The 12,817-nt window shown below is 42.0% G+C and overlaps 1 protein-coding gene across 1 annotated transcript; it reads left to right on the forward strand.

Moving 5' to 3' along the window:
* Positions 1 to 1,493: 1,493 nt before the first annotated feature.
* lipca (lipase, hepatic a) lies at positions 1,494 to 12,711 on the forward strand. The gene is made up of 9 exons (XM_079662553.1): positions 1,494 to 1,784; positions 3,488 to 3,672; positions 7,733 to 7,912; positions 8,453 to 8,570; positions 8,681 to 8,914; positions 9,936 to 10,178; positions 10,349 to 10,463; positions 10,861 to 11,079; positions 12,092 to 12,711. The coding sequence occupies exons 1-9, from the start codon at positions 1,706 to 1,708 to the stop codon at positions 12,222 to 12,224; spliced, it is 1,506 nt and encodes a 501-aa protein (XP_079518679.1). The 5' UTR covers positions 1,494 to 1,705; the 3' UTR covers positions 12,225 to 12,711.
* Positions 12,712 to 12,817: the final 106 nt, after the last annotated feature.

Here is a 12,817-nt window from a genome sequence, read left to right on the forward strand (position 1 = left end):
CCCTGACTTGAATAATTACAGGTTGCCATAGTAATGGACCACACTTCTATTACACTACAGCAGAGAATTATACTCTTAATTGTGTGTCCACAGTCTGAAAAGGGTTGATTTATTATGATAGTTCTATTAGTATTGTATTTCATTTGTCTGAACTGGATAAACTGTTCTATTTGTGTTTATTTGTTAATGAAGCAGTGATTGGCTGCAAAAACGGCATGCAGAGACACAGAAGCATGCACACACACTCACACATTAACACAGTACTTGGAAAAGCAAGGGTCCATCATGTTTGCTCTTTTAAACTGTTCCTCTGCAGTTTCTACTCTCTAGCTGTGTACTGAAATGAGGCTTTAAAGAACAACACATTTTAAAATAGTATTCTGTTCATGCTTAATGTAGCACACAGAAGAGGACAATCACTGAAGCCTGAACTATAGAAGCTATATATGTGCATGCGCGTGTGTGTGTGTGTGTGTGTGTGTGTGTGTGTGTGTGTGTGTGTGTGTGTGTGTGTGACAGTGTTTGAATTCTGACGTAAATGTCAATTGGAAATTAGAAGAAATGTTTCCCCGTTTTATTTCAGGGATATACAGAAAAGTCAACTGACATTTTCTTATTTCTTAAAGGGTTGCTTTGGTTAATTTCTCAACATTACCATGCAGAAAATCGCCAAAACAAGCGGACAGAAACAGACAAAAGTATTTTATGCCTGAAATGCATGAAATTAAATTTTCTGTGACGGTCTCCATGACTGTTGTGTGACCCTTAACCTTGTATTTGTGCTGTGTTTACCTGCATAATTTACCTAGGACAAACTGATCCACGAAAACAGTCCAGGGAAAAAAGAGAGTTGCAGATTACGATGATTTTAATTAGCAATTACTGGATTAGTCGAACAATAGTTTGGTCCATAAATCTTATCCAAAACGTTTTTGAAAAGATTTCTGTCGATCAACTCATGGATTAGTCAAAGCTGGAAAAGAGTAAAAGTACATATAACTTGTACCATTAAACTCCCTTGTATAAAAACATCACAAACATAAATTATGATTGGGCTTGATTTGATCAATAATCTCCTGAAATCATATGTTGGCAATAATTGATTCTGTTGAATCATTAAACATAACAAAATATAACCTTAGTAAACAGTTTAATGTTATTTGAATGAGTACACTGGGTACAAGAAGTTCTCCTCTTCACCTGTTCAAACATGTTTTGCAGCAATGCAGGAAACTTCGAAATATAAAAACTCAGTAAAACCTTGGTCACTCAGGTTTAGTACATAAACTAAATATAGCGTGAAGCAGATCATTCTGTACAAACTAGACCAAGAATGTCCTTTTTTACTCCTACAGGTGGGACATCTCTCTCTCAGCCACTATCAGAGCATTGTCCCAGATCCCCTCCCAGTTCATACCTTTGCTCTTACACAATTTGTGCGTTTTTCATAGCCCGTCCCCCAGCCAATCAGGATAGGAACAAAAGTCTCCTTATCTACGAACCATTACTCCTGGTGACCCCTCTCTTTATGTGCAGTACAATGTGTTTCACACTAACAGAAATGAGGATTCTTTGAAAGAGCTTCTACTCCTGCAGACTAAAGGATCTCACCACCAGACTCCATATTACCTGCTTTTCCGTCAGGAAAGATTTCAACCTCTGGGAGAAGTGTTGAAAGGGATTACCCAGGTGTCTGTGAAGCACCATGACTAGGTTTAAAATCCTGTGCTGTTTGCTGCTCACGTATCACCTCAATGATGGAAAGAAAATCAAAGGACACAAAGGTGAGTGATAAGTTACGTATAAATTATCCAACAAAGTGCGATCAAAGATATTTCTTGCAACTTCCTTGATTAATTGAAAACCAAAATAATATTGTATGACTCACAAAAAGCCATGTCATACTGTCAGTTCACATCTAATCATGTAATCAATATCACCCACTCTGGTGACAGTTTTGGAACAGGAGTGGCAAAATACAGTTCAAAAGTATGGCCCTTATACTCCTTTAACATATTAAATATCATACTTTGTTTTCTGAAAAAATATGATGCTGATATCATTGGAATCTATGCAGTTTTCTAGTTCTATCTTGTCTTATTGTGAATTTGATTTCTATCGATTCTAAATACATTAATTACCAAACAAGTGATAACATTATCAGACAAAACTCAATAAACAAGGCGGAGCTTTTATCTCCTTGTATTCTCACATCTCTTTCTTGTAAGATTGTAAAACACTGATTTTGTTTTGTGTATACTCCTAAAAGAGTACTGTTTTGGTATCAGGCCAAAGTCAACTGGCAATTCTCCAGTTTAAAAATAAATAAAATGGAAAGGCCAAGGACAAATGTGTGATGCCATTCATGTTTTCAAGGAATGGTGAATGAACTGTTACACAACTTGACACTGTTTTGTCGTTGCTGTAAATAAAGAGGATGCAATAAGCCAACTGTCAAGACGTGTGGCTGGGTTTTAGTTTAAAGTTTCTAAAATAATGTTTTGTTTTTTTATTCAATCTGATTCAACATTTGCTTCCACTATGTAAATGTAATGTCCCCAAAGTTTTCTTCCAACGATTTGTTTCGGTGAACAAACACATGCAAGAGGATAACTTTGAATTAAGAGGAAAGTTTTCATGGCACAGTGCATGCAAACAAACAACACTGTGCATTTGTTGTTTTTACAACTTAATGGCAGAAACCATATTAAAAATAATTACAGTGAGATTTATAAAGTACACTCTTGTGCTCTCTTACTGAGTCAGACCATATTTAATTGCTCTCTATGTTCTTATGGATAAACAGTCGTAAAAGTAAAGAGACACACCAAGGAACACGTGGGATTTAATGAGCAGAGGGGTAAATGATGGCCTGATAATTAGTCTTCATTACTTTCACTGTGGAAATGTTTTCATATCAGCAACCAGAACTCATCAGATGGAAACTGTATCACTGAGCGTTTAGGCGCCTGGGTTTCTAACATTAAAACGATAGAATAATAAATATACTCGACAAGAATCAATGACGAAGCTTAAAGGAGTGGTAGTGATAGATTACCTTTGGAGAAGGATCTATAAAGCTTGTGAGTGACTGTGGGCTGTGGTTTTAAACATGTTAAGGGGGAGGATTTATATAAGCAAATTACGAGAAGAGTCTGGCATATATTCACATGAAGGGAGTTTTTGTGAAGTATTATCTGTGTGTATTTGCCAAAGAGGTCTGCATGGCGGGAAACACAAACCGTTATTTAGCCTGTACTCCCAGTGAGCCTCAACAGGAAGTGTATTCCCTTTAGCTCTCAAATAATTAAATGAATGAATGATACAAAAAAACTCCCCTGCTCTTGATTGGATTTATAATCTGAATTGTCACGTTATTTGTAATCATTCACCTCAGAGTAAACACATGCAGTACCTCAGTATGATCCGATATGCAAAGTAACCACGAAGAAAAAACAGATAACCCCTCTGCTGTTGGATTTCCCAGGAGCAGTGAACACCGGGCAAAGTATAGTCCTGGCGCTGAAAGAGTCCTACGTCACCAGCTCAATCTTTAGGATGTTTTTAGAAGGTGAGGACAACTGCACACTGGACCCTCTGCAGCTGCACACTCTCACCTCCTGTGGCTTCAACAGCAGTAATCCCCTCATCATCATCACTCACGGGTGGTCGGTAAGGTCAACCTTTCTTCCACTTCACTGACTTGAGCCACTGCTTACAAAACATGGAACTCAGGCCAGAGTGGAGGAATTGCTGCTGGCATAGTTTCAGATGTTAATGTTCACATAAATCCACGACATCAATGTGAAGGAAACATTTAAAACTCCTTTAAAAGCACTTTGAATTGCCTTGTGTTGAAAAGTGCTATATAAATAAAGGTGCCTTTCAAACTCATCATAACTTTAAAAGGTCCCCTATTACACTATTTTTCATCAATATATTATAGTTCTCAGTGATATACAAAACATGTTTCTGGTGTTTGGCCCCGTTTCAAAAGTGCTGATTCTCTGTCTGTTACAAAGTTTAGATGAAAATAAGGAGCCACTCCCCACGCCCCTCTGGGAAATATTTGGTCAAAAATAACACAATAGGCGCTTTCCCCGTACTTTTCCCTTTTAGTTCCGATAGTTCCTGGGATTTTGCGTTCTCACCAAAAAGAGAGAACTTAGTTCATGAGAACTTTTCCCCCCTTTTCAGTCCCTACCAGAGAGCAGGTACTTTTCTGGGGAGAAAAAAGTTCCAATTTCTGATTGGCTGGGCGAAAGCGGCTAAGAGGCGCTTTCACACCAAGTACTTTTCCCAGGAATAGTTCCCGGAACTTAATTCCCCGGAACTCTTTAATTCCTGAACTATCTAGTAGATCACGTTCCCACCGGAATAAATCCCTGAGGGAGGATTACGGCCCGTCCACACTACAGCTTCGACAGCTTCAAAAACGGTTTCCAACGCGTATGCCCATTCACTTTGAATGGGGTGACGTCACGTTGCCACGCTTTTCGCCGAACTGAATTGTGGGTAGCAGAGCGGAGCTTTCCTGGTGTTTCAGGCTGCAAAAGTTGAGCAATGTTCAACTTTTGAAGCTTCTGAAGCTTTCGGTGGAAGCGTCAGCCAATCAAATCATATGCCAGTACAAGCTCTAGCCAATCAAACCGCTGCTTGTGTGTCAGGGGTGGGAGATTCATGTGATTGGTTGTTGGTCGAGCTTCAGACACGCCCGCCGGCAAGCTTTTTTTGAAGCTGTAGTGTGGACGGGCCGTTAGGGAAATGAAGCCGCTGACGTCACTTCTTCTTCTTCTTCTTCTGCTTTGGGTTTACTGGCAGGCCGCAAACAACTTCACGGCGTATACTGCCACCCAAAGTCCCGGAGTCCGGCTTCGGGTGGCAGTAAATCGCTACCCGAAGTCCCGGGTAAATCGCCAGAAGCGCCGACACCTCATCACTCCACCGCTCCCACGTTTTATTATGTGTTGCCATAAGTTAGTCTCTCTCCGTTGGTGCGCTGGGCTAATGCTAATGCTAATAATGCTAATGCGAGCAAATAAAATGGCGGCTTCACAAAAACTTTTCTGAGTTTTGCGGGGCGTGGTTGGCAATTCGCCCTGCCAATCAGAAATTGGAACCTTTTCCTCCCCAGGAAAGTACCACCTCTCTAGCATGGACTGAAAAGGGGTTTAAAGGTTCCCGATAAAAAGTTTTAGTTCCAGATCTTTTTGGTGTGAACGCAAAATCCCAGAAACTATCGGAACTATTCCTGGGAAAAGTACTCCGGTGTGAAAGCGCCTAATTGTGCTCTAGGAGGAGATTCAGGTGATAAGGTTGGGCGGTGGGGGGGTTGTTACCTTGGTTGGTTATATCTTACACAGGCTCCGCCCTCTACTGGACTCTATGGGTACAACTCTCAATCACGCTATGCGAACATTCACCCACTGAGATACATGAACTAGCTGGCCAATCGGGGCGAGCCTACCTGAATATGCGCGTGAGCACTTCCAGGCTCACTTCTCTCCACAATTCCACACTTCCCCATAATGGTAACCGTGCTGATTCCCCACTCGCCGCCCCAGTTGTAACTCCAGTAAAGGAAGCAGCTAGTGGGCACACGCATGTAAGGGTGATAAACCGCAGGGAAGGCTGTCAAAGCACTATGCGGGTGCAGGGACATTATGGCCGGCGTTGTTAGGAGACACACCGAGCCTAGCGTAAAAACTCAGATTAATATCTGGGTGAAGGCTGCATTATGGCGGAGCGCACGCTCTCGTGGGAGCGTGCCGCGGTGCATTCAGGGACCTCAGTAGAAAATCGGCCCTTTCTGTGTCAGCCCCCCATGGGCAAAACTTCCTTTCATGGAGAGTTTGGCGGCAGAGTGGTCCGCCAGGGAGTACCACAGCTTCCTAACTTTGACTGCACAGCAATTGCTTGTCCCCTAACACAGTGTTACAGGGAATGGAAGCTCAGCTGTGTACTGACAAAGTGGATGGACAGGACACTGAAACGGGGTTACTCACTCCAGTTTTGCGGCATCCCTTCTCCATTCAGAGGTATAAGAGAGGCAAATCTATCATCCCAGGAGGAGTATAGGTCTCCTTTCAGCAGAGATTCAGGCCCTGTTGCAAAAACAGGCGCTGTCTGTTGTGCACTCTCAGCACAGAGAGAAGGGACTTTATTCCATGTACTTCCTGGTTCCCAAGTAGACAGGGGAATTCAGACCCATTCTGGATCTTCGCAGCCTGAATCAGCACATTGGCTGCAAAATATTCCATATGGTAACTATAAAACAGTTATTGGAACTAGTGCAGCCGGGCGATTGGTTTAAAACCATCGCGCTGAAGGACACTTACTTTAATGTCGAAATTGTTCCAAGGCACAGAAAGTATTTGCGTTTTGCCTTCCAGGGGGATAGCCTACGAGTAAAACAGACTACTACTCCCTATCCCCACACACGTTCAGCAAATGTGTGGCTACAGCGCTTCAGCCGTTTTGCGACCATGGCATGGGGGTTTTCTTTTATCTGGACAACCTCATAGTCATGGCCAGGTCCAGGGAATGGGCAATGTTTCACACAGCCCAATTGATCCTACACCTAACCAAGTTGGGTTTTGCGGTCAATTGGAAGAAGAGCAGTTCCATACCTCACCAGCAGTAGAGTATCTGGGGATGTTGCTCGATGTAGGCAGACTACGTGCCACCCTATCAGAGAGCAGACAGGCATCCCTGCTTCGGGCAGTTTGCAGACTGCGACAGGGGGCAACAGTGACAGCTTTGACCATCATGTAGACTCTGGGTCTCATGGCGGCTGCTCACTTTGTGGTACCGCTGAGGCTGCTGCATATGTGCCGCCTGCAGAGGTGGTTTGCCGGCCTTCGTTTACATCCAAAGAGGCACAAACGACGTCTGGTGACCATCCCCCCCTCAGTGGAGGGCAACCTCCGATACTGGGGGTCCCCAGAGCATCTGCGGAGGGGAACTCCACTGGGGCGAGTGACCTCCTACATCACAGTGTTCACAGACGCATCCGTGACAGGATGGGGGGGGACCTGCCTGAAGAGAGCTATAGGTGGTCGCTGGTCTCTGACAGAGACTCGGCACAGCAACCTTCTAGAGCTGCGGGTGGGATATAACGGGGGGTTACGTATTGTAACCCTAGTTACATAAGCACAGGCGGGGCCCTCTACCTGGGGGCCCTGTCTTTCCTATGCCGCTCGCTGAAGAGGGTGTAGGATGACAGTCAGGAGGCGTGGCCGCCTTATATACTGTGGGCCTGCATGCGCATTCAGGTAGGCTCGCCCCGATCGGCCGGCTACGTTTATGTATCTCAGTAGGTGAATGCTCGCATACCATGGTTGAGAGTAGTACCCATAGTGTCCAGGAGAGGGCTCCGCCTTATATAACTAGGATTACAATATGTAACGTAACCCCCCCTTATTGTCTAATGGTTACACAACCCAAAAAAACATTGGGACATCAGAAATTGGCCAAAATCTGGTCAGGTCATTTTCCGACAGGATTTTATATAAATTGATCAGGACAAGAAGTGAGGGAATCTTTTTTCCTGAAACTTTCAGAATCTCTTTACACAGAGGGGACACATTCATGTATAAAAGACATGACAAAGTAGATATTGCATAATAGGTGACCTTTAACTTTCTTTCACACCACTGTGTGCAGGTCGTTGTGCTGGATGAGGTTTTGAACCTTACAATCAGGAGTTAAACTGTGTCTCGTTTTTCCTAAGGTGGATGGTATGATGGAGAGCTGGGTGCACAGGTTGGCCACAGCCATGAAGTCAAATCTCATGAACATCAACGTGGTGATTACCGACTGGCTGTCCCTGGCCCACCAGCACTACCCCAAAGCTGCACAGAGCACGCGCACAGTTGGAAAAGACATAGCTCACCTGCTGCACTCACTTCAGGTCAGGGGAATGGACATATGTACAGAGTAAAAATCAGATAGATTGGTGCATTTTATACTGAAGAGGCCGCTAAAGGGTATCATCCACAAAATGACCATGTTTATATCAAATATTTGCCTCCCGTTACCTTGAATTCTTGAACAAAACATTGTTTTTGTTGCATGCCTCCACTGTGAAGTTAGAATACACAATAGACTCAAAATGAAGTCTTGATGACTTGAAGGAAATGTGGGCCACTTTTTTAAAACATCAATAATATCAGTTGACAAACTATCACACAACTCGCGAAGTATACAAATATGCTACTTTCCCAGCACATCTATTTTAGCTGTTTATGCGGTAGTGATCAGACTTGAATTAGACTGCAAGCGTTTTGTAAGAGTCTGTGCAACAGATGTTTCAATAAAGTTTTGCTCTTGGCAAACCGAGCCCTCATTTACATACATTTGGTAGATTACACAGTATACCTTTAAAAAAACATTCAAGTACCAGATTTCCGCTGTTGAAAATTGGTCTCTTACCTGCCATAAAACCCAACAGGTACACTACCAGTTTCCATTTAAAAAGGTTCATTTGATCGGCTACAGTCTCGGAGCTCACATCTCTGGATTTGCTGGGAGCAATCTGGAGAGTTCAGAGAAGATTGGAAGAATTACAGGTGTGTGTTTCTTATGGTAATAATCGTGCTCTCTAATCAAACCAAAACGAATTAGTAAAAGTATATTAATATAATATTTTGTAACAAGATTGAATATTGTACCTGTGCAGGTCTGGATCCAGCGGGGCCCCTGTTTGAAGGCATGTCTCCCACAGACAGACTGTCTCCTGATGACGCTGAGTTCGTGGATGCGATCCACACCTTCACCCAGGAACACCTGGGCCTCAGTGTGGGCATCAAGCAAGCTGTGGCTCATTATGACTTCTACCCCAACGGAGGAGACTTCCAGCCAGGATGTGACCTGCATAACATTTACGAGCACATAAGCCAGTACGGGCTCCTCGGTAAGGTAAAGCACACACAACAACACCTTAGTAAAAGAAAACACATAACAAATATCTGACAAAATTGAAACACTAGAGCTCTGCAAGTCGCCCCTAAAAGGCTGTGCTGTTTATTACTCCCTATCGAACCAAACTGGAAAGCTCCTGACAAATGCCTCATGGTGATGCTTTAAGATATGTGTGTCTCATAGTAGTAAACCATTAATTTTGCAATATCTTCATTACAAAGCTAATTTCCCCACATTTTAAGAAATGTGGGGAAACCTTTGCAAACGTTTTTAGGTTTCAGTTAATTCAGCACACCACCCTAAAAATGTTTCTAATCTCTTTATTTAGTGTTTTCTAATGTTGTTTACGATGTTTAAAGAGGCTCTGGTTTAGATCTCAGCTTTCTGGTGGCCTTTACAACCCTGCATCTGTAGAGAAAAAGAAACTCCGTACTGCTTAACTGCTTACTGGTTTGCCTCAACCTCTGCTGTATCATAACATTTTTTTTATTATTTGGTTTTGCCACCTCAAAAACACTCCGATGGGACCAATTCATCTTTTGCTTGTTGACAGTTTCTGGTTTTGTGTATAGAGGAGTTTAATTCCCTCCAGCCTAACACAAGTGGCTCTGAGGTTTATGGTGTTCCTCGATCCAAAACACATCCGCATAATATGACAGTGAAAGCCACATTAAAGCATCTGTCACCCTTAAGATTTAATTAGCAACATGTGCCTTCCTCCGCTCTGTCCATGCCTCTGAGCTGAGCTGCCTCCAGGCTACAAAAGTGGCCTCAGGGAAAAGGCCTCAGAGAAAAGACCAGTGTCAGACATAATGATACGCTTTTAGGAGATGTGACAGAAGGACGGACTGATAGATGCCAGGGTTCGTTGATAATGAAGTCAATCCACATATAATGGTGTGGTTAAGGTTCTCAATCCACAGGAGAATATTTTGTGTGGAAACGATCTGTATAAATGCAAATCAACATTGTTAAATCAATAATAAATCTACCATTTTGATTTCCTCCCACAGGTTTCGAGCAGACAGTGAAATGTGCTCATGAGCGGTCTGTCCATCTCTTCATTGACTCTGTCATGAATAAAGACACGCAGAGCATGGCCTACAGGTGCAGTGGCAAAAGTGCTTTTGAAAAGGGGGTCTGTCTGGACTGCCGGAAGAATCGCTGCAACACGCTGGGCTACAACATCAGGAAGGTCCGCAGGAGCACCAGCAAGAGGCTCTACCTGAACACACGCTCTCGCATGCCTTACAAACGTATGAGGTTGTCCTCTTCATTTCAACCAATCAGCCTCAAGACACACTTATACATCCCTAATAGTCTTATAGACTTCATCACTGTTGGTGTATTTATATCCTTAATATCAGTATATAAGTCTGGTGAGTCTTCTTCTCCTCCTTATCCCTTTCTTTGTTCTTCTCTGCAGTCTATCATTACCAGTTCAGGATCACGTGTGTCAACCAGATGGAGGGGATCGAGCCCTCTCTCACCATCTCCCTTACTGGAACAAAGGAGGAGAGTGGAGACCTCCCCATCACTATGTGAGTACAGTACCACCTCCCATCAGGCTTACATTACATCACATCCACGCTCAGTGTTCTGCCTTTGACACATGCAATATGCAGCTGTGCTCTCAACTCTATAAAGACACACATGGAAACAACTGGATCTGCTGCATGAAAGAGGGCTATAAATGGGAATGATGGAGTGAATAATTTACTCAAGACCCTATTTCCTCACTGTGTTATCCTTCATGTTGTGTGTGTCAAAGAGCCTTAGGCAGACTGGTATAAGAAGAGGAAATGTGCTGCCCTGCTTTAGTTGCAGACCAACATTTTTTTTTGTGATAAAGAAATGTGACAGCCTGCTGCAAGATGTTTCCCCGCTGTAATAATAATCTGTCAGTGTTATTTTGTCTTCCTAATTAAACTCTGACAGCACGGAAAAGATTTTGGGTAATAAGACGTACACCTCCCTGATCACCCTGGACAAAGACTTAGGGGACCTGATGTTGCTCAAACTGCACTGGGAGGGGTCGGCCATGTGGAAGAACATGTGGAACCGGGTGCAGACCATCATTCCCTGGGGAGGCCGGAGGGGGAAGCCTACGCTCACTGTGGGCAGGATCAACGTCAAAGCAGGAGACAGGCAGGAAAGGTATACACCACTGCAATACAAGCAATACTTCAATGTAGAAATGAAAACAAAAATTGCTCAAGAATAGTTTGAAGTTGTTGCATTTGGATGCAAATATTGTATCTTCCTCTCCCCTACATTAGTTTGACAGCTTTAGTTAGCAGAAACTTGCAGATTGAGATTATTTATTCAAAATATAAATCAATTAATCAGTTATATGATAAATGGAGCTAGCCAGCTAGAATCTATATCATTCATTACAAATGGATTCATTTTAATATCAGTAGTTAAACCATGTAGAGTAAAATATTTTCAACAAGAATTACAAATATTCAAAATGAAAAATGGCACCACATAGATTTGACTGTGAATAACAATATTTAAGTTCCATTATGGGAATATTTGTGACTGTTGCCTTAAGATGTTAACAATACACTATGTTATAGCTAGTAAAAGTGGAGAAAATAGTTAAACAAATTTAGTGAATATTGGCATTTGATTACAATTGATTGTTTTGAGAATGCGCACAGCTTATCAGGTTGTGTTTTTTTTATTGAGAATGTTACTCTGCAAAGTAAAGCTGTCATATAAATATTGGAGGAAAGTATTATATGACTTCTATGAGTATAGTGGGGCAGACGTATAAATTAGACATGACAATGTTCAAGTAAACTAGACCTAGAAATTCATAAAAACTGTAGATTGAGAAATCCACGCTGCATAAGAGGTGGATCATTACTGATTAAGGTTTACTGTTAAATGCATATATTTAAGACTGCCCCATATAATTTACTATTTGAGTAAACTGTGGCAGTTTTTAAAGCATTACAATAACATGAAATACACATGAACACATTTCATAAAGAATAAACGGTTTTAGATAGAAAAACATTGTTGCAGTGTCCCTCTCTTGACACCTTCGCAGACTTGTGATGCCACCTAGTGGATTGTTTTGCACACACATAAGTTAAACTGTTTATCATGATGGACTCACCGCACTCTGCTCACTTCACACCCACTTCTGTTTTTCAAGGACGTCTTTTTGTCCGATGACAAACGATGGACAGCAGGTTGAAGTGTCCCAGGACAAAGTGTTTGTGCGCTGTAAAGAAGAAACACCAAAGCACCACAGAAGAAGACACCAAAACAGACACGTGGTTCCTTAACCTGGTGGGAGGATCTCTGATGGATGCCATTACAAGTTCACAATTAGAGAAAAACACTTTAAAGTTAGGCTGTGATAATTGAGTAAATAAGAAATTATAATATGCCTGGAAGATGTGGCACTGAACAAATAATGGTGATGTTTTAAAGAAGAATTCTGGGAAAGTTTTGCTCGGTGTGTTTAAAATATAACATGTTTATGTGACTAAATTATTAAGTATTGCATAATGTAGTTTTAAGAACAATATATACATGTGTGTCTACATACAGGAGAACTTTCAGGGAGTTGAAAGTTAAATTATTAACCAGACTGTGGACACTGAGTCGTTCAATGACCTTTTGATGACGGAGAGCGTAACTGCATGCTTGTGTGTCATGTGTAAAATGACTCATTAACTAAAACGATAGTCTTGCCCAAAAAGTCATATAAATACATTTGTTTTTTCAAACTCAAACCAGAGCAATAAATACAAGAGCCTTTTTTTCTAATCTGTTGTTGGTTTGTTTTTGTTGTCTTTAACCTCAGAAGCAGGATTAATCAAATAAACACAACTTCATGTCAGAGCAGCCTGTCAGGCGATCAGATCCAAAAACC

The sequence above is a fragment of the Notothenia rossii genome, assembly GCF_949606895.1.
Source record: "Notothenia rossii genome assembly, chromosome: 2".
Taxonomy (NCBI): domain Eukaryota; kingdom Metazoa; phylum Chordata; class Actinopteri; order Perciformes; family Nototheniidae; genus Notothenia; species Notothenia rossii.

Coding starts and splice junctions, on each gene's coding strand:
- lipca (XM_079662553.1), top strand. CDS start 1,706: ATGACTAGGTTTAAAATCCTGTGCTGTTTGCTGCTCACGTATCACCTC. Junction 7,913..8,452: donor ACCTGCTGCACTCACTTCAG/GTCAGGGGAATG, acceptor AAAACCCAACAG/GTACACTACCAGTTTCCATT. Junction 8,915..9,935: donor AAGCCAGTACGGGCTCCTCG/GTAAGGTAAAGC, acceptor TTCCTCCCACAG/GTTTCGAGCAGACAGTGAAA.